This window comes from Pundamilia nyererei, unplaced genomic scaffold, assembly GCF_000239375.1.
Source record: "Pundamilia nyererei isolate P.nyererei 1_Seehausen unplaced genomic scaffold, PunNye1.0 scaffold00054, whole genome shotgun sequence".
NCBI classification, from domain to species: domain Eukaryota; kingdom Metazoa; phylum Chordata; class Actinopteri; order Cichliformes; family Cichlidae; genus Pundamilia; species Pundamilia nyererei.
The window spans coordinates 1044123-1071627 of record NW_005187455.1 but is presented as its reverse complement, the minus strand read 5'-3'; the positions used below and the strand labels follow the sequence as shown (position 1 = coordinate 1071627).

At 37.4% G+C, this 27505-nt stretch overlaps 1 protein-coding gene across 1 annotated transcript in view; it reads right to left on the bottom strand.

Annotated features, from left to right (window-relative positions):
- Positions 1–27247, bottom strand: part of cdh5 (cadherin 5) — a 31719-nt gene extending 4472 nt beyond the window's left edge. The window contains exons 1-13 of the mRNA XM_005733676.1: positions 26274–27247; positions 14977–15210; positions 14456–14735; positions 13631–13750; positions 13282–13449; positions 12935–13116; positions 10194–10298; positions 9689–9831; positions 9468–9601; positions 8362–8471; positions 7476–7578; positions 2137–2267; positions 1825–1939 (exon numbers count right to left, since the gene is read on the bottom strand). Of these exons, the coding sequence (XP_005733733.1) occupies positions 1825–1939; positions 2137–2267; positions 7476–7578; positions 8362–8471; positions 9468–9601; positions 9689–9831; positions 10194–10298; positions 12935–13116; positions 13282–13449; positions 13631–13750; positions 14456–14735; positions 14977–15210 (1825 nt within the window). The 5' untranslated portion in view covers positions 26274–27247. The remainder of the gene's footprint in view (positions 1–1824; positions 1940–2136; positions 2268–7475; positions 7579–8361; positions 8472–9467; positions 9602–9688; positions 9832–10193; positions 10299–12934; positions 13117–13281; positions 13450–13630; positions 13751–14455; positions 14736–14976; positions 15211–26273) is intronic.
- Positions 27248–27505: the final 258 nt, after the last annotated feature.

The window sequence follows — 27505 nt, the reverse complement described above, 5'->3', positions numbered from 1 at the left end:
AAAACACAAATCTTATTTATCGCAAAGCAAGGGCAAGTGAATCTGTGCACGTGTCCCGATCACTCAGCACTGGCTTTTTGCATCTATCACTGATGCTGTCTTCATGAATTTCTCTCAGAGAATAACAATATATACAGAAGTTCTCTGCTTACCGGTAATAAAGTTAAAGAAGAACGAAGAAAAGTACTATTTTTACATTACTGTCTGTCTAAACATTTAGGCATCGATCTTTGATTCAATCTTCAAATATTTCACAAAAGCTTGTTTATTATTTGTTGTGTGTAAATGCAAACAAACTCAAAACAAGGCGAGTGAAAATGTTGTTTTTTCCCCTGTTGTTTAGAATTTTTTTCAAGTCCTATTGTTCATTTTTAAAACTTTTCCTACTTCCAACAACAACATTTTTTTTATCCAGTCTCTATTCCAGGCATAAACATGGCTGTCTACACAGTGGGTTAAAATGTTTCATTGCCCTTTCTGTTTGAAAGTTGTATCTCCTTTTTCACTTCCAGATCCCCTTGGGTGTGCTTTGCTTCATCCATACCCATATTATGTTTGAGTTTTTTCAGCTGCTCTCTCATTAGTTTATTTGATTTGGCACATTTTTCCAAGCATGTGACCCCTTCGAGCATTTTTTGTGTTTCCTCCTGGTCTCAAACCAGAGATCTTTCACACATAAGGTGAAAGTGTTAACCACTACACCACAAGACTCACACCCTGGAGTACACTTCAGTGAGTCTCTGAGGGTGAGAAAACACATCTGACCACTGGAGAACAGTGGAAAAATAGATTTTTAGCTAAGATAAATTTCTAGCTTTGAAATCAGTCAAAATGCTTTTGCATTTCACGAGCCAGACCGAGTTCAGAAATTAAACGATTCTGCAAAATGAAAATGGTTTTGTTTCTGAATGTTTATTGGCTTTGTTATTCCAAGAAAAACAGGAAAACATCTTTTTTGGAAAATAGTCAAATGTTGGAAAAAGCCAAAAATAATTACTATTGTAAGACAGAAGATGACATTAAGCAGGTCCTCTGGTATTAAAGGTGAAAAGCTATAGTCTTAAGAAAAAACTTGTCATTTGGATATATGGATTTTCCTGTTGCATTATAATCCCATCATTATGTGCACTGATATTGCACATGCCATTATGTGTAACTTGGACAGATTCTACAATACGAATGCAAAAAAATGCAATAAATATTTCAATGCATTTCCCATACTTTCAGCATAAATGCAAATATGCTGGGAATGATGTGTTTTCACCTTTCTATATATTCTAACACAGACAAGCATAAATAAACTTAAAACAATATAGAGATAGTTACTCAAGCAAGTTCACATGCAACCAAATCAGGATCTATTACCTAATATCATAACAACTTAAAACTTCATTTTCACATCATATTCATGATGGACGGTCTAAAAAAGGATGCTGAAAAACCATATATATTATTATGCTTTCTTCCTGTCAAAATCTGACACCTACAATACCCAGAATGCAACTCAACCACTGATAGATCTGTCAGATATCTGTTCGGGTTTCTTTTGGCCTCAAGCAAAGATGAGCAGAGAACAGACATCATTGCTTTTTATTAACTCCATACCTGCACAACTTCTAGTCATCTGTGACATCACTGAGGTTCAGATTTTATGCAGCTAAAAAATAATTTTCTTATAAACATTAATACTCTTAAAAAAGCCTGTATACAGACTATAGCATTAAAAATCTCAAGGTTAACCCTTTAAGGTGGCTCTAAAAGTCATAACAATGAAACAAGGTAGAAAAAACAAGTAGTATAACAAAAAAGTAAAAAATAACTTACCGAGAATTGTCAGTATGCAAAGCAAAATGGCTGTCAGGGCATGAACACTGACTCCCATTCTCCGAGCCTCAGGTTTGCAATAAGTACGATTCCGGTTGGGGTCACACTGACATATCTACAACATATTACCAATCAGTCGGTCAGTACCTTGCCTGAATGTCCATTTACTGAACATTCATTGAAGCTACATATTTACTGCATTAAAACTGGGTTTACAGAGACAAGACATTTCATCTTTACAATTATTTAAAATTATCAGTGCTAAAATAATCTCAAGCAGCTTTCAATATCACACACACAAAAAATGCATACCCCAACTGATACTGTGGAGACGCTGCTCTTGGAGGGATGTCCTCCGTCACTGACCCTTACATCCACCTTGTAATTCTTGGGGTCATCCAGGCTGAACGGGCCCTGTTTCACAATGAGAGCTGCTGTGCCATCTATACAAAGAGATACAAGAAAATACACATAGTAAGTTAAGTACAAAATATCACACCACCTTTGCTTCACAAATTTCCCTTAATTTGCCTCACCCATCACCTCGTTTCACTAAAGCAAAACTAATGCTCACCTGCTCAGTCTACAAAGTCTATTTATGTGAGTCATGCTGAACAGATAAGACTAGATTTGAGATAAGACAGCGAGGAGAGAGTGACTAAATAAAGGCAGAGAGATCATTTGTGGTTATGGCTTTGATGCATTTCAGATTGGAGTCAATTAGGATCATAAATAATCACAGAACATAAAAAATCTGCAAAAGCAAATCCTACAAGGAGCCAAGTCAGTTTTTAAATGAAGTGGCAGAACAAATGTATTAACATAGATCGCTCTCCTTTGCAGAAGAATGTTGTTGTCATTGGAAATATCTCTTCATTACAGACTACTCTGTATGTAATTTGGTCTATCAGTGACCAGACAAAGTCTGATACAGAAAACTTTGGTCATCGTTTACATTTTGCCGTCGTTTACATTTTGATGCCTCTCCATTGATTCTTTTCTGCTTTTCTTGCCCCTCACCCCCCATTTCCTGGCACATGGGAACCCCCAGTGTTAAGACAGAGGTTTACCTTCTCACTCCCATTCAACAAGAGTAACTGCCATATTGACTTGTTGTAATAATGTATGATCTTCAGTTACAATAAAAAAAGGCACCTTGAGATTACTGTTATTGTGACGTTATTAAAAAAGCTATTAAAAAAGAACTGAACTGAATTGCAGTTTTAGTTAAAAGAAACTTGTTGAGTAGATTACATCGATGTCCTTTTCATAGACCTGAGCAACAATACAGTCATTAGTCAAACTCCTGGCAGGCAGAAATTTCCTGCCAAACGCTTTCCTCCACAATATCCCACCGCTAGAGGAATTTCAGAGAACACAATGGCAGGAAGGACCCTTCTGAATACTCTCAAATAAAGAACCACATTCAGTAGCTTTGGTTTAAGTTCAAGTTCAAACAAAAACAACTTTGCGATTTTTGACATTTGGACTTGAAGTTCAAATCCAGAGTGTTTAACAGAAGCCCTGATTTTTCACCAGCATGAATAACTTCCTGCCTGAAAGCATTTTCACAAACACTTGCACAGAGTCAAAGTATGTTCTTACACTTAAAGTCCTTTAAAGTGTTGCAATTCTTTTTCATGTACAAGTATTTCCAGCGAAAATCAGGTCACACTGTCTTGTGTGATTTATATAGGGGAATACTGAGAATGTTTACTGAAAAGATCTAGTCAAGTATTTGTTCCATTGTGTGTTGAACACACAATCATTTCTACCTTGGAAATGAAAATATATTAAATACCTGCACCACAATTTAATTATTTATTTATTGTTTTTAAACTCTTCGTGAAGGATATGTGATATTGTTGCTCTTTGAATTTGCACTTGAAAGAATGCTCATGAACACAAATGAGTATATAAACTCTAAAACTGTGCTGCAGGTATTTCAAGTGTCCGTGTATATGGGAAAAGCAGCAATAATGAATACAGGAGAAGATTCAGTTCTGTAACAATTCCTCAATGCTGTATGGGAAATAAACAGTGATGACACTCTGGTGGTATCCAACCACCTTTTTGCATTGATCTTTAAAATATGCAGAGGTTACAGAGACACACTTGTGTGTATTATCCCAAAAGGTCAAGAGCACATAACATGCAGGACAGTGGAGCTCATTTCAAAGAGAAAAAAGTACATGATAACAAAACAAAAAACCAAACATCAAAAAAAAAAAAACATGCTTGAGAAGCACTGCAATTTCTATTGTTTTTAACCATTTATCTTCACTACAAATACATTCTTTATCTTCTGAATTCTGATTTCTCTGCACGATGAACTAAACTAAATGATGAGACAAAAGCACGAACATGAATGAGACTAGTCTATATACACAGAGTCTTCCACATAATTTTGACTCTATTCCCAGTCACAGGACATAGGGATGAACAAGGTTCTGCATATAAGGTGCTTAACTAAGTTTACTATCTCAATAACCAAGATAAACCAGATAAAGCCTGTATGACAACATCTGCAAAGGTATGTGTGGAAGGATATGGTTGTAAATGAATCCTTAACTAACCGAATAAAAGATGAAACAGCTTCTGTCCGCCCTTCATCTCATCCCTCCTCTTCGTCTCGTCTCCTGCTCCGTTTTTGTTTGATTTAATCTCTTTCCTCTCTCTCTGGATATTTCTCACTATCCTCTCTTTCTCTTTCTCTTTCTATTTACATATTTTTCTTCCGGCATCCTATTCATCTTTTCTTATTTTGTTTCCTTGTTTTCCTACCTCTCCTTCCCTTTTGTCTGTCCGGCATTAATGGGCTAAGCTTCATGTAGTCGTGTGGTCGGAACATGGAGTCCTGTCACTTCACTGTGCAGCTACATTGACTGTTGGAGTGTGAGATTCTTTGTGAATCCCATAATGAAGGTTGTTTTTTGCAAGTTTTAAAGAGCTGGTAGTCGATGAATATTTCAAAAGCCTTCACTTTGCAGCTCTTGTTGTGTATGTGTGTGTTTGTGTCTCTAGGCCATGTTTTAGTTTGTGTGTTAAGTGGTGTGAGGTGTTGTCAGATGGGTTTTGGGGGGCACAGTCTTGAGCCACAGAGGAAAACATCGGTTTGCACTGACAACCAGCACTTTATCAAACAGCTACCGGTACCTTCTTCTCTCTTCTCTCCTTTTCTCTTTCCCACCTTTCTTGCATCCCTGTTTCCTCTTCACCTTTTTAACCACTGCTCTTAAAATGTGGTGTTTCTAATGTTCTTTCATGTCCTCATCTTCTCTTGCTACTTTGTTCTGCAAGTGTCCTTATTTCATTTTTCATCCCATGCTCTTCTTTCTTCTCCTCCCCTCTCAAGGCACTGCTTTTCCTCCCTCTTCATTAGTTTTAGTCCTCTTTTATCTCAGGTTCTCATCTACTGTTATTCTCCTTCTTCACCCTGGCGTTGTTCCCGCTAGTGCAGGGTCCGCTCTTCGGCAAAGGTTTCTCCATTTGGTTCTGTCCAAGGGGTCCTCGGGTGATGCATTGACGGACTTAATGTCTTCCTTGATTTTGTCGGTCCACCGTTTCTTCAGTCTGCCTCGAGACTGTTATTCTCCATTTAGTTGTCTTGGATTTTCTATTTTTCCTTTCCTTCTTTAATCTTTGCCTTACGTAAAGCATCCATTTCAGTTTTATCTTCATTTTCTTTTTTTCTTTTACTGCTTGTAAGTCTCTTTTGGTTCAGTTCCTCCTGCTCTCCTCTTAGTTCTGAACTTCTTGCCTTTTTTAAAATCTTTTCTTGCACCTAAGCCTAATTTTTTCTTGCTTTTGCACTACTCTGTCTTTCTTTCCTCCTTCAGTTCAACAAGTCAACCCCTCTGGGCACGTGCACGAGTGGAATTTGTTGAGTAAAATTCACATCATTTTTCTGTTTATCTTCTTTTCAATATGGTTCAGGTTTCAGATTAGATAGATTAATTACTAACACCTTACCTAAATGTTTCATATGATTACCTTAGGCTTTCATCTACTTATATATGTTTTTTATTTCTGACTGCAACAGTTGGTATGAATTTCCCTCTGGCTGTCATGGATAATAACTGAATATGATGATAAAAATCATGAATGCACTTTTACTTCTGCTGTTATGTATCCTATATTGAATGACCTCTCCCCTAAAGCTGATACCAACAAATTTCTCTCAGGATCATACCTCTTCATATGTCACATCAGTTAATTCAAGCTAAACCTTTTTCATTTGTAAATATACAGTACACCTACATATTTTTCCCCAAATGACATCAGTACTATTCACTCTTTGAGCTCTTTGCATATGGAATAATCAAAATGAGATGTCTGCATGCTGGCGCCAACTAGCTGGTTCATTTTAGTGTCTACAGACATACTACATCCTGAAAAAGACCACTTGCATCATTTAATGAATGAGAATCAAACAGCCATCATGCCTTTGAATCCTTTGACTACTTTGAAGACATTAGTTACAGAGGTTTTAGTATTGTGTGTGTTAATATTAATAAGTTTTCTCTGATTAAAATTCTTTGTTCATCCCTAATATATTCCAATGTGTTAATTACTCCTCATTTAATGAGAAAAACTAAAGCATGATATAGATATACTAAATTAAATGAGCAAATTAGCATGTCAGCACAATCCATCCCAAAATACTAACAATACTGGTCAGTTTTACATGTGACCTTTAGCAGTTTCACTGTTTTTTAAGCACAGGCGCAGACAGTTCATCTTCATGTGCAAGACATGTACATGACATGCTTTTTTTTTTCTAAATTAAATGTAATCACAATTAGCATCACAATTAGCACTAAACCTGTAAATCAGTTAGCGTGTCTAATTTAGATATTCTTATCGTTATATTTTGCACATTGAGAAAGGAACTCCCACTGAGAAATTTTGTCACTGTTCTCTTGGTAAATACCCAAAGTAATTTTTTTATGCCAAAACCCAGTTTGCAGTGCTACAAGTTATTAGTAAACCAGGTCCATAAAATATATATCACCAGTCTGTCACAGGGGGATCATATAGAAGCAAACAACTCACACGCACAGCCTATTTAAATTAACCACTTGCTAATATGAATGTGTTTTGCCGTACCTGGTGAGAACCCAAGTAGGCACAAGGAGATCATGCAAACTCCACACAAAAAAGACCCTAGCCAGCCACTGAACTTGAGCCCAGGACCTCTTTCTACAGTTTCCATAGTTAGTAATTGTCCAGTTGATGTAGTTTCTCTTTTTTCCGTCCTTGAATGTATTATAGACCTCTCAACAGCACCACTTTGTGTTACTATGCTCTTTGAACATCATCAGCTGTGACAAGGTTACAACACAGAGGGAGTTATCTTCAAGCCCATCGAACTGATAGCTCTCATTATTTCCAGTCTTTGTTGTGCATTTTAGATAGTACTTATGGTCCCAGACAGGCTCTCAAAGTCTCCCGTCTGGCTTAAAGAACTGAAGGATGTTTTTGGAAGTTAAAATAATTTTACATTTCAAAAACAGAACATTGGGCTTCACATAGAATTCCAGTTGTTGCATAGCAACAAGTTCCAAGGCTAGTGCTTGCTCAGAGCACCATTTAAAGCAACAAGCAAGAAAAGAAAAGTAAATAAATGTTCAGTACACAGAAGGACTTACTGCCATAGTTTCTGATGGAGAAGTTGGAATTCTCACTCGCCAGACTGAAAGTGAAGGCAACTGGCTGATCATCTTTATCTGTGGCAGTCAAGGTTCCAATTATCTGAGGAAAGACCAAAAAATGACTCTAAAATTAACCTTTCTGCACATTGACTGCACATTTCTGCAGTCAATGTGTGCAGCCCATATATGTAAATTATATATGCACTGATTTATGCAGACATGTATGGCATGCATGTGAATCATTGAGTCATCGACTGCCATGTACATGGCATGTGGCAAAAACACCATTTTAGGTTGGGATCCAAATTTCAGATTATGTATATTAAAGTCACAATTGAAAAAAAAATCAAATAAGAACTTAACTGTAAATAATGGAGAAACCTATTGTAGCTTCCCAGGCTCCGTTATTGAGGAGACAGACAGTTAAATATGCGTTTAGGCTTTTATGTAAAATGCATTCATTACCCCAGCTCATCACATGCTTGGCTTCACGTGAGTTTTAATTCAGAAGACACATCAACAACAATTCAGCATGATCTGTTGGCGTTTAGTTTCCATTAAGATGCATCCTCTAATAATAAGAAACAAGCTTCTCCTCATGTTTTCTCCTAACCTGACACAGCAGATGACTGCCTTTCCCCGAACCTGGGTCAGCAGAAGATTTCTTCCTGTTAAAAGGGAGTTTTTCCTTCCCGCCATCACAAAGTGCTTGCTCATAGCAGATAATTTGATTGTTGTGGGATTTTCCTGAATATTTAGAGTCTTTACCTTATAGTATAAAGCCACTTGAGGCTAATGTTTTTGTGTGATTTGGTACTATATAAATTAAAAAATATAATTAAAATCTATAATTAGTATAGATATAAAAACTATCACCTCTTACCGTATTAGACTCGTCGTTCTCACATATATAGATGTCGTCAGCTCTGAGTTCAGGTTCATTGTCATTCACATCCTGAACATTAATATTAACTTTTACAACTGACTCTAAACCTAGAGAGGAAAGAAAACATCAGATTAATGACACGTCTAACAATGAAAATAGTCCAAATAAATGCGCAAAAGCTGCAAACAGAGATTCAAGAGGGCATTCAGTAGTGATAGTATAATTTAGTCTCATTCAGTATTTGCGGAGGAGATGCAAATGTGGAAACAACTGCACTTTTTGTTTCTGCAACACTTTGTGTCATTTATCTTAAAATACTGAAGCCACATAGAAATGAAATATAAAAGTTCTTAAACTAAGGATTTAGTTGTCATTTACCTTGATGCGCCAATGTAACAGTGACTAACTATGCTGGAGATTAGTGTGTATATCTCTGTCACTGAAGGACTAGATTAAAGGTCAAGTAACTGAAAGCATTTCTATTTGTGAGCTGTTTGTTGGACAGCTATTTTCGTCACATTAAAGCATCTTTTACATTTATTTTATATCACTGATGTTCTTTTTGAATATTCATCTTTTGATAAATATGTGAGTCTCTTTTTTGTCTCTTATACTAAGATTTTGAATCTATCTTTAGTACAGAACATGTACTGTATACCGAGGACCTTGTCAAGCTCAGGGGACCATTGTCTTCCTTAAACGCTGTGACAAGCCACTAAAATAGATCTCTGTATTTCATTCATTGCTGATCTAAAAATATAGAGTTTGGTTTGGAAGCTGGAAGTGAACAAAGAGGCAGTCTAATGTGATTTTCCTGCTTACTCTCTCCTTCTCATGTGGGTCGACCAGGTGTTATGGTGGTGTGTTAAGTCTGTAAAAATCCCTGTTAATGTGTTACACTCCCATCCTTCAATAAATCTACAAGAGATGTTCAGCCAAGAGAACAAACTGTCTTTTTTGGCCTTTGTACTTTAACTCCCTCCCTGTATGCACATTGCTGTTGTTGTAAAACACGTGGTTTCCATTTTTCATGTGAGGATGTATTGTTTAGAGGAAAGGGATTAATAAACCCTGTACAGCTCTTATGAGAGTGTGTGACATACCACTTGGCTCCTCTTGCGCCTTAACTTGAAACATGTGTGTGGGCTTATCCTCTCTGTCCAGATTTCTCAGAGTGTACAGTTGACCTGTGAGTCGGTTGATACCGATAGGACAGTCCGGCTGCATGATGGAGAACCTAAACAGAGAGACCAAGATCACTCTAACAAACACTTTACAGGATTAGTAACAGTATTACTTATTTTGGGGAATGAGTGCAGCATACTGTATGGTTTTGTTGGCTCTGTCAGGATCTCTGGCTTTGATGAATCCTATGTTGTTCACATACATTTCTTCCTTCACGTTAAAGCTGTACATGTCCTCAGAGAAGATCGGTGGCTCATCTACATCTAACACGTTGATGTTGACCTGGCAATTTTAAATGATTTAAATGATTGCCAACAGTTTAGACCAACATTGGAAATGTAATTGTACTAGGAATATGAAACTATGAAATGTTTTGTTTAATTTTTTTTCTATAATCCTTTACACAGCATCACACTGTGTCCTGCTAATCCGAATCTGTGAAAAGTATTTCTTGACAGTGAAGCATTAAATACATTCCTCAGCATTGATTCTCTTTTTTTAGAGAATGAAAATCAAGTCGGCAACTGGCTTTGAAGATGGCTAAAGTGATCAATAAAATAAAGTAAATAATCAATTTGAACTGCAAATCACAAACATTCACTTGCTGACTCATGAAAGTTACAGTTGCCCTTGGTGATATTTACCTGTGCACTGGTGATTGCAGCGTTTGTGTTGTCAGCGGGAGTTTGGACATTTTCTTTCATCCGGACAGTGAAAGAATAGCTGTTTGTCTTCTCAAAGTCCAGAGCCTAGGGAGCAAAGATAGTGTGAGTGAGTAAGCAACACGTCAGTGCTAATTAGATTAGAATTGATAGCTGTGACTCTAAGCTTCAGTGCAGAGTCAATACTATCTTTATTACATAAATATACAAAACAGTGTTCGTAGTGGAAGGTTGCGCTCTTTCAAACATTAAATATTTGAGATTTTTGTTGTCGTTAATTTCCATTTTTTTAAGGCATCTGAAATTAGATTATGCTGTTTGCTTAAAGTTCTCACTAACACAGAACTCAACTGTATGCTGTGTGAATCTGATGCATTTGGGTTCTGTTACAATTTCTTTCAGTCTTCCACAAAATTAATAGTAGTCCTTCAACAATATGTTACTCTTTAAGCCTGTCAACTTTAAATCTTTTGACCTCATTTTCCTTGTAGGTCTTTGCTTGTAACTGGGGACACACTGCATTAGCACCTTAGTGGGGTTTTTTTCTTCATAAATGTGTCTTGTACACCTGCATCCACCAAGGACAACTCACGATTTCAGGTGCAAAAAGGCTGTAAATGTCACAAATCAGTCTATGCAACCTGTGTAGCTCACTTTCCTCAATTTTTAAAAGGTTCTATATTTTGGGTGGGGGGCAACAACAACTTTTAGTTGCAAAGTTTTATGGAAACATTTTTACATTGGCAAATATAAGAAATCTTACTGTCATATTCACATTGGCACTATAATTTATTAGAAATACACAGATATTCTTATTTATTCTGGTAGACTCTTTTATCAGTGAATGGGACACTAAAGGTAGAGAGGAATATTCTGCTAACTGGATTATTCATGGTTACAAGGATAGTCAGTCCCAAGGTATCAAAGGCATTTGTAAACAGCTTAACAAGAATAAGACCTTAACCACAGTGTGGCCAACAGCTGGCTTATTCTGTATGTGTAAACACAGCCGTTGAGAAAGATGAGAAGGGCTCGAGAGCTGAGGGGAAGATTGAGGTATGATTTGATTCCAGGCCAGCAAGGGTGCAAGCCATTACAGAGCTCATTTCATTAGAATACATTTCCAGCTCTCTGATGTCCTAAATACTTTATCTGAAGAGCACAACCCAGTGAAGTCAACCTGCTAGAAATCCTGCAAGCATAAATATCTTTAGAAACCAGAAGGAGGCCAGGTTTCAAGTCAGTCTTAAACACGTCACATCTTATACATCCTGCAGGAAAAAAAAATCTGAAATTTGACATTGCACCTTTTAATGCTATATGTAATTAGTGGCCATGCGGTGGCAGAGTATGCAGGAAGGCTTCAGAAACCACTTTGAAAATGTCAGTACATTAGTATTTTGAATTTGTGGAAATCCTGTCACCATGCTGTGGCTATGATCCTCGTTGGTAATGGTAGACTGCAAATCTATTTTTGTGCTAAAGCTATTTGGGCATGAGGTCCCATCAATTTGGATGCTGTAAAAAGTGTGAGGATACAACACTTCCCAAAACACTCTGATTTACTTGTGTAGATATATAAATAAAAATAAAAGCGTGTTGCCCTTTATGTATTTTAGGATATGCATCCATTTCCTGGTGCTGCATGGAAAGACTAAGCCAGTTTACATGGCACATTAAAACTAAATTATTGATTTGATTACATATTTATGCGCAATATGTGTTCATGAGGAAAATGAACACACTAATAGGATTTTTAAAAATCTATGTATTGCAAAACAGATGGTCATCAGACTGATAAATCTGCTTTTACAAAAGTAATAATATTTCACTAATTTCACCGTTTTTTGTTTGTTTGAAATACAGAAAGAAAACCCACATAAAAATAATGTCTGATGCACATTTATAATATAAATTACTACAATCCCTTGATTGGTAGCAATAGGTCAAGTAGCTAATTGAGTTTATAAGCCTGGTACTGATTAAAATTGATCATGTATAATAAAATTTTTAAAGGCAATCACTCAGGAATGGTGCCACTCCTCGTGGTAGCATGAATGATGAAATTTCACCTTTATCATATTTTGACCAACAACCAAACAACTTTGGCAGAATAACATGTTTGAATCAAGTTAAATAAATAAAAGAATAAAATGAAAGTCAAGGTTTGTTTCAAAATAATTCAAATTAATCCAATGAAATCATCATGTCTTTTAAAACCATAAAATAAAGATGAGGTTGAGCAGGTCAGAGCTGTTTGCGTGCACAGGGAAAAAAAATGCTGGGAACCATGTCTCTATTTTATCCCCAAACTGGAGACAGCAATTACAAGAGAGAAATCACTCTCTAAATGAATTATACAAAAATATGGGACAGCCATGGCAGTTCAGGAATGTTAAATTGAAATACAACAGAGAATTATACGTCAAATATGGTTGCCCCACATTCCTCTTATAAGCCAAACAGGAAATGAACCAGCAGAACTGTTGCACAGGTTCAGCTGGGTAGTGATAAACATAGCTATATGCATTAATTGTAGTAAAAATGCTGATAAACGTACTTGTAATTCCATCAGTTAGACATATCCATAATATATACTATATAATACTAGCATGGATTTTATTAACATAAGATTATACACGATTGATGGGAAAAAAACCCAACTTATTTTGTTATGGTTATGTTATGGCTCTCTTTCTACCATTTACACATAAGTCTCCTACCTCTTTGAGCACGAGGTTTCCATCCTTGTTATGGTTGGGTTCAATATTGAATATGTTGCTATTAAGATTTTGAATGGTAAATATGGGCTCCTTGTTCTGAATCTCATCTTTATCCACCAATTCCAGAATCCCAATCGTCTCATCCACCTTGTGGTTTTCTGGAACGTTCAGATCATATTTTGCTGTGGATGGAAAACACATACTAATTAAGACTGAATATTTCTGTTGATTCTGTACAATTTGATAATGTAATGCTTCTAATGGTTCTAAAACCTGACTGATGATAATCTCTTCTTTTTAAGCATCTCTTTATCATTACTGTAAATGCTCATAAAACTGTTCCTTACTTCTGGTAAAAGAAGCAATGTTGTCATTGATGTCAGTTATCTTAATAGTGACCGAGGTGGTGGCTGTGCTGCCAGAGGCCAATCCTCTCATGTCCTGAGCTTTAACCACCACCACATACTCCTCCCTGGTTTCCCGGTCCAAAGTGTTTATCTTGCAGCTGATCACACCTGCAGAGGGACAGAGAAAGAGCGAGACATTTGGAGAGGGTGTTATCTTTCAGGTCAACTCTGACTCATATTACAGTAAAAATAGCTTGAAACCCTCAAGTGATCCTAAATTAATTTGCCAGGATGAAAAAAGGCCGCTAAAGCATGGCAAACATGGTGGGTACCACTGGAGTCAGCCTACCTGTGATGCTGTCGATTTCAAAGGCTGAAATGTCTCCATGGGTCAAAGAGTACCTGAGTTCTGCATTAGCAGTGGTGGGGTCATCTGCATCAGTAGCTTTCACCTCAACCACTATTTTTCCTAGAAGAAGGAAATAATATACATGTATGATAGAAATCCTCATAGTAAATAGCTGATCATGTTTAAGTGTATGTGTTTTGCAGATGTCAAATGGTTAATGCTTCATGACTAAGTGCCAACACTGTAATTAAAGTCACCGACTTGTGTTTTTCACAGCGAGATGTACTAATGATTGTGACAGGTGTGAGCATAATGTTTCGTTTTTCTTAGGATTTTCACACTTCAGTCTATTTTGAATCTGTCTCATTACCCCGGTTTAGCAGATGCCACATGCATACTTAAAAAAAATAATGTTTAGCAACTCTGAAAATTGTGTTTCTGTACCTTTTCTTTCTGAGTTTGGGTTCCTTCCTTAACATTAACCACTACTTGAGAGTGTGATGCCTCACTATACTTCAACTGGAAGTCTACATTGTAGATTATAACCGAAAACCCCTATTAACTCTACACCACAACCTTCCTTGCCATTCAGCCATTGTAGGCTGCGTTAACCTCATGTGTGGCTACAATTCTCAGGAGGTGCACGTGGAAGGCTACAATCTAGGGTTAAGAGGGGTTTCCAGTTACATCGTAGGTTTCCACTGCACAGTTAAGGCACGAGGCAGTACAGATAAACGTAAATGCATGAACATCTTTTTTAACCTGAAATAAGCTGCTGGCAATTCCTTCTACAAAAAAAAAAAAAAAATCCTTGATAATACTTACCTATTCTAGACCTCTCCTCAATGGATCCATTGTATGATTGAGTGAAAACAGGAGTGTTGTCATTGATATCTGTCACCTGGACAACAAATTCTCCAGGGTTTTCTATTCGGTTTCCATATGCATCTGACATCATAGCAGTCAAATGGTAAGCATTCTTCTTTTCTCTGTCCAGAGATTTGGTGACAAACAGGTCTCCTTTATTATCCACGATGAAGATGTCGTTTGCTCCCTCACCTTCTATTTTAAAAACCCCACCTGGGTTACTCTTGTCTGACTTGAGCTGAGAAAGAAAGAAAATAGACCTTTTAATAAATTACTGCAAATAAACTATTCTGAAAAAAAAAAAATCAGATATGCATAAAAGAGATTCTCAGCAACAGATAGTGCCCCAGATTCACTTTGGATGTTATAGCTTCAACCTGAGGGGGCGTGGCAAAATACCAAAATGCTTTCTCATAGACAGCCATGGCAAGGAGAATGCTGTTTTTGACTCTGAGGTGAAAATACTAATATTAATATACCCGTCCTATCTTGAGCGGAGTCACAACAGGTTTCTCCTCTTCTACATAGAGAGAGTTCCAGATCCAGCCTCTTTTTTGCCTGAACAGCACAGGATGGGATTCCTTTTTGACAATGTCAGCTGGGCCGAGATTCTCTCTTTCTACCCCAGGAAGTCCAGAGTCTTGAGCAGTGATGACGGTCAAGGCCATAGTGGCCATAAGTCCTGTGGTCCACTGCTGGAGCCAAGCCATCATCTGGACAGAAGAGGATAGGATCAAGAAGAGAGAGGAATGAGAGGAAGAGGGGGTAAAAGAATAAAGATGAAAGAAGGAAGAGGCAAGGCAGGAGTAAAGGATGCAGAAAGGAACATTGGGGTAGTAGAAAAGAGAGAGGAGAGAGGGACCAGAAAGGAACAGAGAGAGGATCACATTAAAACCACTTATCAGCTACGGACAGACCCCTTCACTGTGCACGGGTGAGACTTAGAGTGAAGGCCAAGGACTCTCTGTCCTCCCCTTACAGTCAGCTACTGAGCTCGAGGTCTAGCTATCATTTAGGACCAGGGCTCTTAAAGCTTTTCATCCTGGGACTCCAATGAAACATTTAGCCCCTCATCATGGGACCTGGAATGAAAGCACATCACCACTGTGGTCATATGGGGATCTATTAAACATAGGCTTGTGACCTATTTTAGGTCTTGACCCACTGGTGTAGTGCGAGAGAGCGGCACAGACAGAGAAAGAGAGACTGACAGAGATGCTACAACCACTTACGATGTCTGTCTTAATCAGCCATTAGAAAGGCCACTTTCCATAAAGGGACTTTTTGACATTTGGATTTCTGGATTTTCTTTCTGGATTTTCTTTGTTCTTTTTCAATATAAGGTAGCTCGGGTTTTGTATTCAAAGTTGAATAATTCCGGCAACTCATCCAACAGCTGTAGAGACATAATACTCAAAGCCAAAAAGTTAGCCAACATCATTATTATTCATCAAAAATGTTTGTACAAAGCAACTATAATTAATATTAGAGATGGCACGATACCACTTTTTTATGTCCGATACCAATACCGATATCATAAATCTGGATATCTGCCGATACCGATATGAATCCGATATAGTGTAGTTTTTAATCAATAAAACAGTTTTTAAAAATATCTTGCTGCATTTCATATAAGTTCATACTCAAGTTTAAAAAACAAACAAACACTAAAGCTATTCTGTTATACTTGTATGCAAAAAATACACTGCACCCAAAATATTTAATAGTTCAGCAATACTGATCAATCTAATGAACTTGAATCCTCCATCCTCCCTATTCTGGTATTTTAAAGAGTACTTAGTGGAAATATTAAGCAACCTAACTAATAGGGTTGCAAGCTCCCAGCAAAAAAAAAAAAAAAATAGGGAACCACCCCCCACCCTCCGCCTCCTGATGCTTAATCGCGGTAATCAACTTTAATTTAATGCACGTGTAAAAAAAAATGCACAGAAATCAATTATTTTTCCACAATAATTAAATAGATTCAACATCTTTCTTCAACAGAATTGCAGACAGCACAGATGGTACCTTCCCAAAGGAAAAAGTACTATAGCTTACTAGGGTATATATTAGACTTAACAGTTACTATATACAGTAATGGACTTCTATACATTTTACATCAGATCAAAACTTTGGGTGTAAGATTCAGATAATTATTTATTAAAAGCTACACATTTTAAATGAGAATAAGAAAGAAAAGTATTTCTTTGTATCCCCACTTTTCCCTGTTAATGCCCTATCGGTCCCCCTGGCTATACTTTGCTAGACCCGCCCCTGCACAGTTACCAGCTGTCAGCTAAGTAGAAAAGGATCCTGGTGTAGAAAGTAATATTAAATACATTCTAACAATAGCCTATCAAGCTTAAACATGCTGCTGTTGTTTAGCCTCTGGTTTCCTCTTTCTGGTGCAAAGTAGGCCAAAAACAAACAAGAGAGACCTGAGTCGCGACAGAAAAGCTGATCAGCTGATCATTGATCAGTTTCATGATTGAAGTAGCAGCAGGAGAGGGAGGGGGAGAGAGAGGCACTCGCTCCATATATGGGTTATTAAGCTTCACGTGGGAACACTTTACAAACATTCAGAGATGAAATTACATACTTGCTTTACTTCCCTCTGGGATAACTTTCTCGGAGATGAAATGCTGCTTCAAATGCTCAACCAGACCGCTGACAGGTCTCACATGCCACAGCCGCTCTATCACATGACATACTGCTCCTATGTGCTAAGGTTATGAGCCATGAGTTACGCCATGTCGCAAGTTTTGTGAGGTGCTTTCGTGATATTTAATAGATCGGATTACATTTTTTTTATTTTTCTCTGATATTCGATCCAGTAATTTAGGTCAGTATCGGACTGATAATAATATCGGATCGGTCCATCTCTAATTAATATATATGAGATTTTGCATTGCAATTCATTCTGATGCATGAAAGTTAATCATGCTGCTAGTGTAGTTAAAAATATAAAAACAATGGGATTAAAGACATTCATAATACACTGCACGGAAAAGACTGACGCAACCTTCAGATCTAAAGAGTTAAACTAATGCAGAAAAGCCTTAAACCTGCATTATTTCTCATTCCCAGCAGGGGCAAGTGCTCTGGTTGTGAAAAGACAATTCTATAGAAGTCAACAAGAAAACACTCTCACTTGATTTTTGACTTCAGTAGGCATTATCCTGATGTCTTTACTGTATGGTCCCAATTGTTTTGCATCTTCTTTATTCCAGAATGACATTAATATTTAAATGATGGTTGCTTTCAAAGTTAGATAAGCGAAAAAGCAGGATATGAAGTAGGGACTGGCTACCTTGTAACTGACAAATCATCGCTTCTGATTTCAGTCGAGCGATATTACCTGTATTAACTGATATTGACCATTTTACATACCTCAGCTTTTTTCCAACACTTGTAAGTCTTACTGTTTTCTTACATTTCCCACCACTTCACTCATAGATTGCATCATAAACCATTGATGTGGTGTGTACTGTAACACATGCAAGCGATTCGCATTTACCTTGACCCAAGCTATCTAATCATGAACAACAGCAATCATTGGATTCATTTATATCAAATTCAAAATTGCTTCCATTTATCGTAAAAACTTGGGCCCAACTGGCACCTCGTTTGATTTATGGCTTTTGACTGATTACAAGTTGGAAGGCGTTTCAGTGCGTTGCATCACTTCTTCCTGCCTGCAAGGCATTTAACACCATTTAACCAAAATGAAAGTGTATGTGGTACACAAACACCAGCAGTGCAGCAAATCTTCACTTTTGTTGCCAGTCTTTCTTATACTGTTTCACCCTCTCTGTCTGTGTTTGTCTTCCCCATCGTTCTTGTCTCCCCCCACTGGGCCCTATCTAATAAAGCAGAAATGCCAGGGAAATAATCTTCAAAACACTTTAGTCTATATGCACTCTGTACTTCAGTAGATATTTCAGCACAGCCCCTCGCCATCCCAGCAGAGATTAGTGCATCTTATTGTCTTCCAGCCATTAGCAGCAGGGAGGAAGAAAGCAAGATTATGATGAAGGGATTATACTGGCACAAAGTCTCCTCACTCTAATGGTCTAATCTCATATTCTGCTGACCTCCCATGACCTCTTCACACTGCTCCCCACAAATCAGCTCAGACAAAGACTTAGTAGTGTTTTTTGGCCTTTAGTTGACGTCCCTTTGTTTGGGTTTTATTTTTTTCTCTTGTGCTTTCTTTCTTTAGTTTCCTTTCAGGACTAAATTAATTAAACAGAAGTGCATTGTGTTCTATTGCAGTCTAACAGAGACTTGAGTGAACATCTGAGCACCATGTTCATAAAAGTGCATTTGTGCAGCGCTAATAAATATTTGTTTTTCCTGGCTGTGGATCCCCATACGTCTGTCCCCATGGGCAGGTAATAAACACAGTGTGATCAAAACGAAATTAAAAGTTAATACCACTGATAAATAATGTTGCCTCCAAATACTTTAATTTCACTTGCTATTAACCTTCTTTTGCTTTATGATTTTTGTTACCTTTAAGTAGCTTCACCATCTGTTTTCCATAACACTGTTATTCTATCTTCTAAGTAAACTTTTTTTTTAATTACTTTTACTATTACTTTAAAGCAGTAATCCAGGTATTTGGTGATTTGATTTGATAAAATTACTATTTGTGTCGCTACATTTAAATTTGCCTGTGAGGGCAGTTTTAAATCTATCAGGCAACCTACATTTACCTTATTGGAAATGTCCCCCAATCATCAATCACATAGGCTGATGATAAGCACCTATAAACACCTAAAGTTAGAAACACTGGGTAAATGGGTAAATGTGACATCAGAGGATACAAGGGAGAGTGTGAGATAGAGGCAAATGATCCGCTGGTGTGACCCTTGTCAGGATCAGCCCCCAAAAATGAGGAAGACTTTGATCTTCGGGTTCAGGCAGCTGTGGCAAGTAGCTGTCTGTTAGGCATCACCTTTTCTAATTTGAATTACTAAAGTGTTCATTTTTTGTTTGCGGACAAGTCAGCATCTTCCGTGCAAATTATGGGAAACCATGGCAACGACAAGCATGGCAAAGCTGCCAAGGAGGTCTCTGTGAAGCACCTTAAACCCCTTTGAGACCAATTTTATTGCTAGCGACAGCCAAAAGCTTCTACCTTCCACTTGCCAAATGGTCACAGAAAACAGTCCTTTGGTCTCTAGACCTGCGTGAATGGAGCTTTAGCAACTGATTTAAAAGCAAATGCCAGCAATCTCCAGTATCCACTTTCAGTCAGTCAGGTCTAGACACTGGTTGCTTCAGGTTTCTAGACCTGTGGTAACTGAAAATGAATTTTGCACTAATTAGCAAGTATGTGTGTGTTTGTCTGTGGAATGCAGCCCTACAGTCTATTACTGTAGCTTGCCAATCAAGCTTGTTAGCTGATAACAGCAACCCATTCCAAGTAGGATCACTTCTGGCTCCAACATGACAAATATGCCAGCCTTGAGGTTTTGAAACATCGGTTTGGGCCACAAACCAATAAATGATGCACTGCTGCTACAGCTGTCTCTTATGTAGAGTTGACAAGAAAAAAATGTAAATGATGATCACGAGGAGAAGAGTCTGAAACTATCAAATATTGCCCCTTTTTTATTTTCATGCAATACATTACATCTCAAAGTTTATTTTAATTATATTTCAGGGGTGAGTGTGATGTCACAATGCCGATCTGTAAATGGATGACAAGGTGATTCATTTCCCATTCATTCCGCTCCTCGTTCATTTCAGGGATTTGAGGAAGGAAGGGTCCATTAAAGGAGAATTAGCTAACTTTCTCCTTTATAACTTGTTTAAAAAGTTAAAACATGAAATTTCACATGATGAATCATATGAAGAGCTGAGTTGTGGGAATTCAGATGTTTTTAATTGTGTTTTTCTTTCCTTTCTTCTATTTTGACCTCAGCACGTTTAGCTAATATGTCTTTCTGCTTTCAAATTTTGTCCATTTCTGATCCATTTAATTTTTTTTCCTCTGAAAAACTGGGGGAAAAAAAGTATTTGGTCCCTTCAAACATTTACATCTTCAGTAAATCATATATTAACAGTACATTTCTAATCACTGTATCACCTTTGCTTAGTTTGTCAGTTTCTATGCTTCTTCTTGACATAATCTGAACAAAGAAAGCAATCACACTTTCTGTTGCCTTTAAAACAAAGAACTGTACTCACAAAACTTGCCTTACCTACAATTTGAAGAAGAATGTTAGCCAAGACTAAAGCTAAAATAAATACAATTACATTAAAACAAAATAAAATAACTCAAAACAAAATTATTTGAGAATTAATCAAACTCATTAAACCTCCCTAAATTTCACAAACACCATAAATGAAGCAATTTAACATATAAAACATATGCAGGAAAACCTCTTAGTTGACCAAACCTGTGATTTGTCCAATAACTGCTTAAGAGGACTGCGACTCATTCAGTGTATTTTGATGGCAAAATGAGCTACTTAACTATTAGAATTTTTACTTAAACAATTGTTGACTTCATTTATGTTATTCCTGAGCAATAGAGTTGAAATGAGCACTAAAAAAAATTAAAGAATTGCTTCACCTTAGTCTCAGCAGCAGCAAGGGACTTTTTAAACTGACAACTCAAACATCAATGGAATTGTGAAGGGTAAATCCCCACCTTAGTTCATAATTTAGTGAGTACTTAAAAGTAAAAGACTGAATCAGAGATTGACATTATTTTGATTCCTGTGATTCACACCTACTTGTTCATTTTGTGAGTTGTATGTTTAGCCAATATAAACTAATATACCACAAATATAAAGGAGTTTAATAATTAATTACTAATAACCATTAATCATTATTACCTTTATAACATTTCCACCTTAGAATGTTGACCAGCAGTTAGAATGCTGCCCTTTATTTTATTTATTTATTTATTTATTTATTTATTTATTTATTTATTTATTTATTTATTTATTTATTTTTTTTATTTAAGTGTCTCCACAGTGTAATAATTTACACATTTGCCTAACAACCAAATGATCCCCAATTCAGTCATGGAAGGAAACACAAGTCCCCTGGATTGTGTCAGGAAAGGCATTCAGTATAAAAATCTCCCAGATCAAATATGTGGAGCTTCACACTGTGGCAACTAAAAGTAGCTTCAGATGAATAACAATAATTGTTTGACAAAGCTGAACTTTAGCTGTGATTGCATACTGAAAAAAGAAAGATAAAAGTCAAATATCTCACCATCACAACTAACTTTTACACAGAAATGTCACACGTACATTCACAGTTATTTCTGACAGAGAAAAAATCTGTTGGGGGCGTTTTCCCCAAAGGGGCTTTTTTTTTTTTGAAACAGCAATTCCTCCTTCTCTTTATCAGCAAACAGGAAGTGTAAACACAATGCCTTCTGGGAAATGCTGTCGGGTCTACTAATGTGGGGTCATCATTAGTAAGTGGACACACCCTTCCTGGGATTCATTCCTGCTGCTGACTGTACATTTGTCTCAGTTTCAGACTCAGTGTCTCACTGTGTTTGACTAACATTTTGTATTTTGTGTCATTCCTTTTTTAGTTTCCCCGTCTCTTTCTGCCCGTTGACACCTCGCTGTCTCTCTTCCCTCCACGTCTTCTTTCTTTTCTTTTCTCTGACAGTGCTTTCAATACATTTTTCCTCTTAAAAGTCTCCACTTGTGGCTTGTTGTATCTCTCAAGGTGAAAGATGCATGTTGTTTTCATACAGTCTATTTCTGTCCCTGTCTATCATTCCTTCTCCCTTTTCCTTTTCTCACCTTTTTTCTCCCCCTTTCCTTTTCTCCACCCCCATACTCTCTCTGTCTCACCTTAAAAGCAGATCTAGCACCTTATAAGAACCCAGATAAATAAACACACCAGTGCACCCAGTTTACCCAAGTTCACCCCTTTTTTATAGTTTAACTCAAGTTTTTTTAATTCTTTGAATTAAAAAGGTAAAAACAGACATGCAGATTGATGTATGAAAAGTTACAGGAGTTTTCAGTTTAAGTGTATGTTTGTTTGTTTTTTTAAATACATGACAGTATATATATAAGCTTATATAATAATCACTTTGTAAACTGCAAGTGTCAGGCACACAAATCTCACTTGAGGATTATACAAAGTTATTTATGGCATCATTTATCAAAGGCATCTTTCGGAGCTATGAAGAATAAATAACATTCAGGAATATCTGTAATTACATCTGTACATTGTCCGCAGGCAAGTAAGTGTGTGTGAGTGTGACAGAGGAACAGAAACAGACAGACTCAGAGATACAGTTGTCATTCTCCGGGATGTTTTGTGACTGGCAGACAGGTCTGACCTAGTTCTTCAGTCTACCAAAGGCTAAAGCACAGAAGCGAGTCAACAAGACTTCATAATCCTAGCGGTCGCTGAAGGGTATTTGAAGTTCACGTTGAAGTCCTGTTGTCGCGTCTGTGTTTTTGAAGATGGAAATATAATTTGATTTAATCCTTTCTCACTATGGTGGGACAAGAAATCTGTCTTTCCTTCAGTCTGTCATTCAGCATATCTTGACACTTGGTGGATTTGAGTCAATGACTTTTTCTCACAAAGAAATTCAGGCAGATTTGGATTTGCAAGAAGTTAATTACACTGACCAAGTTTACTTCTACTTTTTCCTATCTTTGTTTTTGACTTATCCTAAACCAAAAGTTTTAATTAAGGGTGCCACAGTGATAGGATGTCTCCATGACTCAAAAAACTACCTCTAATGGGCAGGAAATCTGAAGACAAATCTTAACCTAATAACTCATAACTAAATAACTAAAACATTTAAAATGACTAAAATAAAAATGTGTCCATTCAAGTTTAACTTAGCCTAGTTCCAACGCTCTAAAATCACATTGCTTTTTTTAGTTGTTAAAACCAATCTGGTCTTGAGAAGTGGCATCTGTTCCTCCAGTATTAAATTGACTAAATAAGATCCTTGATGATGATGATTCCTTTCAGATTCTTTTTGCCATAATATAATAATAATATGTCTATAGATGAAATTGTAACTAATTTATGATTTCAATATGCATAACTTGAGCATATAAAATCAATATTCAGTAACATCTGTCCAATGCTTGTGTCTCAACAACAAATCACCACATAGACATCATATCTTTGCTGTGGATAATCATCATCTGTGCCTTTAATTAAAATAAAACTAAACGTTTGTGTGCAACAGCGGGATCATGTAAGTGGCATTTACATGATAATCTATTAAAGTTATCAGCTGGTTTATTTAACATGGAGGTTGTCGTAAAATGAAGCAGGTTTAGTATGAGATTTGCTTGGACTCCAGATCACGACCAAGTTGTTGATTCTTTTGAACAAATTCTCATAGCTGAGAGCTGGCGAAAAGCAAAGCAGAGCTGGAACCATTTTAATGAATTCTATCTCACTTTACTGCTATTATTGATCACATTTAAATTCATGTCTTTATCTGTTCTGTCTTCCCGAAGTTTGGATATTTTAATCATATTTTGTACATTAAATAACAAATTATACATGCAAAGGGACACTAGTTTCTTTTTAATGAACACATCACCATCAGTCTTTAGGTTGTGTTACACAAATATCAGTGTTTGGCACTATTTAGCGTTTTTAGCCGTTTTTGTCACCTTAAAATCAGGAGGTTGTTTATTTGTGGGCACTAGGAATGCAGAGTGATTTCACAGTCTCAGATCTGTGATCTTCGCCTATTGAATAGTGTAGTGTGTGTTGTAGAGATTAAAACAGGTTTAATCACAGAGCAGCTTCTAACAATCTGTCTGCCAGAAAGTCACACCAGGAGTCATTCACACACACACACACACACACGCACACACAGCGTCCTCGCTGACACAGTCACTGGGTCACATCAGACAAATCCCATTTCCATACAGTGAATTGGTTATGACTGATGTTGGCCAGCTTATAAGCGATGGTGATAACAAACAGTCATTTGAAAGTAATTTAAAGCCTCAAGTCTTATCCTCATTGGTTTGGACTCAGCTGTCAGCCCCTCTGCTGAAGGCAAATTTTGCAACTACAGCGCTACATAGCAGATAAACAAAATAAATGAGTCTAAATACTGGACTTATGAGTTTCCTTTCATATTAAACATAATTTAAATGACCAAAAATACTATGAGCAATATTTATAATCTAATTATTTCTCAAAAATCGAGCTTCATCTCCAGTAAATACTCCATAACTCTAAGTGGTGCTGACTGAATGTAAAAACAATAAATACATGAATGCTGATTTGCCAGATCAGATCAGTTTGCTGCACTGGAAAGCTTTTAATTCCCCACAGTGGGCATAGTAGTGTGGGAGCTGGAGACCAGTTGGATTATTCCTCACTTTTATTCTTAATTTTATTGATGGCATTTTCCTATTAATCAGTTTCTCAAGCAATCACAAAAAAAAGAAACAAAAACATTTAAAAAAATCTGAAGTAACAAATGACATTGTGGAGATACACAATGGAATAAGGTATACTGTGTAAAACAAAGAATACAGGTCAGTCCCTTTAAGTAAAACCTTAACTGGGTCTTTCAGTAGTAATCAGTAACTTCAGCTGAACTAACATCGCCACAGCTGGACAGCTTGTCAACCACACTGACATATCTGAATGAATGAACGGCTCTAATCATGAATCTTGTGTGTTTGTGTGTTTGTGTGTGTGTGTGTGTGTGTGTGTGGGAGGGTGAAGTCTCCCAGATGGCACCCAAAGGATTTCTCTCTCCAGGAATTAGACCACTGGGTTTAGTTGCATCAACGGCTTTCAATGTAACAAACAAATCAAATCACTTCTATCACTTTGAGCCATAGATCCAGAGTACTACAAAACAACTGTTCCCATATATACAGGGCATATGTGCAGGTACACAGAAACACTTTGTCTGTGTAGTGATAGCCACAGGCAACTACAGCACACTCTGAATAACCTAATAGAAATTAAAATTTTACTGTAAGGTGTTATTTTCTCTATCCTTTCATGTACAGTTTGGCTTGAAAGGTTGATAAGAGGGAGCCTAAACTCACTATAACGCAAGGAAGTCTTCAGCTCACAAATTGACACCACTCAACTGACAAGAGCTACGCTACCTTTTAATATTAGATGTGCGTCATACTTTGTTTCATCAATATTTAATCGCAAATGAACTTGACATCAGCTTGACAGTTAAGTTTTTTTTTCATTGTTTAACTCCTCAAAATTGAATAACTGAAGACCACCCGGTGAACTGAGATTGGTTCTAAATTTTTCCTGCTGTGTCTCCGGATCATCCTGTATTGTTCTAATGGTTATAACCTCTTGTCTCCAGGAATGACAGTCCAGCCTCTGGGGGGGAGAACAGCACTCAATTACAGCATTCAAATCTACACAGAGCTGTCCGAGATCATTGGCACAGCATATGTGAACAGTGACGGGGGCTGACAGCATGTCCTTAAAAGGGGTTGTAACCATCATTTTCAGTTATTTCTGTACCTTCTTGGAGGCAGTTTTACAAGTATTCATGAGCATTTCACCCTGGAGTGAATGGGAAAGTAGCCTGTAGCGTTTTAAAGGGATCTGGGCTACATTTTTCTGGGTACGCTGCAGTGCACTGCTTTTCAATCAGAAAGAACTGCTTCACACTTTCCATTTGCTGAACATGAAAGCGCACACCCTTCACCAACTCACATTCTCATTATTCAGGTACAGACACACACATATATAACACACATGCACAGTATTTTTCTTTCCAAGACATAAAAAGAGAACTTACCAGTCAAACTGAAGTCGAAGCCAGGCAGAACTGCTGTTCAGATCTTTGTCGAGGTATAAAATGAAGCCCAAATCCTTCAACGTGTTCACTTGCTCAGACTTGAGTTATGCTTTATTAATTTCGCAGGTAGAAATCAGTGGTTGGTGGGTGGTCATGAGCTCAACAGAGGCAAAAACCACCTACTGATACGACTACTTCTTTTCCTCTCTCGTACTCCTTTTTTTCCCCCTGATGTAGAATGAGAGCAGCAGGTGTACAAGCAGGGATTTCTCTCTTTGTTAGATTTTTACTAGGCTTCTGTACAAATCCCTTCCTGGACTGCCAGAGAGATAAGAAAGTCTGTGATGATGAAAAATGGGTTGATGCCTCTTAAGTTGTATCCCAGAGATGGATTTCCAAAGAAAAACTGAGAATCAAATATAAAAAAACCCCCACTCATCAGATAATTATCAGTTTTTACTCAAGTGGGTATTACAGTTGTCTCTTAGTTAGTAAGATTTATCAAAAAAGTAAAAGCTCCAGCTACTCCAACAGTGGAGTTTTTACCCCAAAATGTCTTTGTCACCCTCTTTCTCTTCTCAGGTTGTCGAGGTTTTTCCGCAGGTGTGAATCCAACAGGTTTCGAGTCTCTCTTGTTCTCTTTTCCTCTCTCCCCTCTGATGTGGTTTTCTCATCCAAGACCCAAAAATGGTGAACCACAGCTGTCTGACCGCAGTCCTCTCTCACACAGGTCACTGCCCACTTCCTCTTCCTGTTATTCTGGTTAGTGTTGTCCGCTGGTGCTCCCAGCTACTGCTCCTTTTCCTGTCCTGGAGGGGAAAACAGAAAGAGATGGAGGTATGGGGAGGTATTGGTGGATTGGTGAAAAGACAGAAAAAAAGGGAGAGAGCAAGAGAAGCAGAGAGGGAGTGCATATGTCAAAACAGCTCAAAAACACTAGGAGAGGCAGAGAAAGCAGCCGGCTCATGTTCATGAAGCAGATGGAGTGAGTGTGTGAGATAGGAGAAGGGAGGGAGGGTGATGGAGAGTAAGGTGAGAGAGGCGTTACTTCTCGGTCCTTCTCAGAGAGCGGGAGAGCGACGGGGAGTGGGGGAGAGATTTATTATTCATGTGTGTGAGATAAGGATTAAGTTAAACAGGTTATTGGGGATAATCCTTAGAGATTTCCCCACATGAGGCTAGTAAATATTTCAGAGGGCTGACTTTGTGTGTGTGTATGTGTGTGTGAGTGT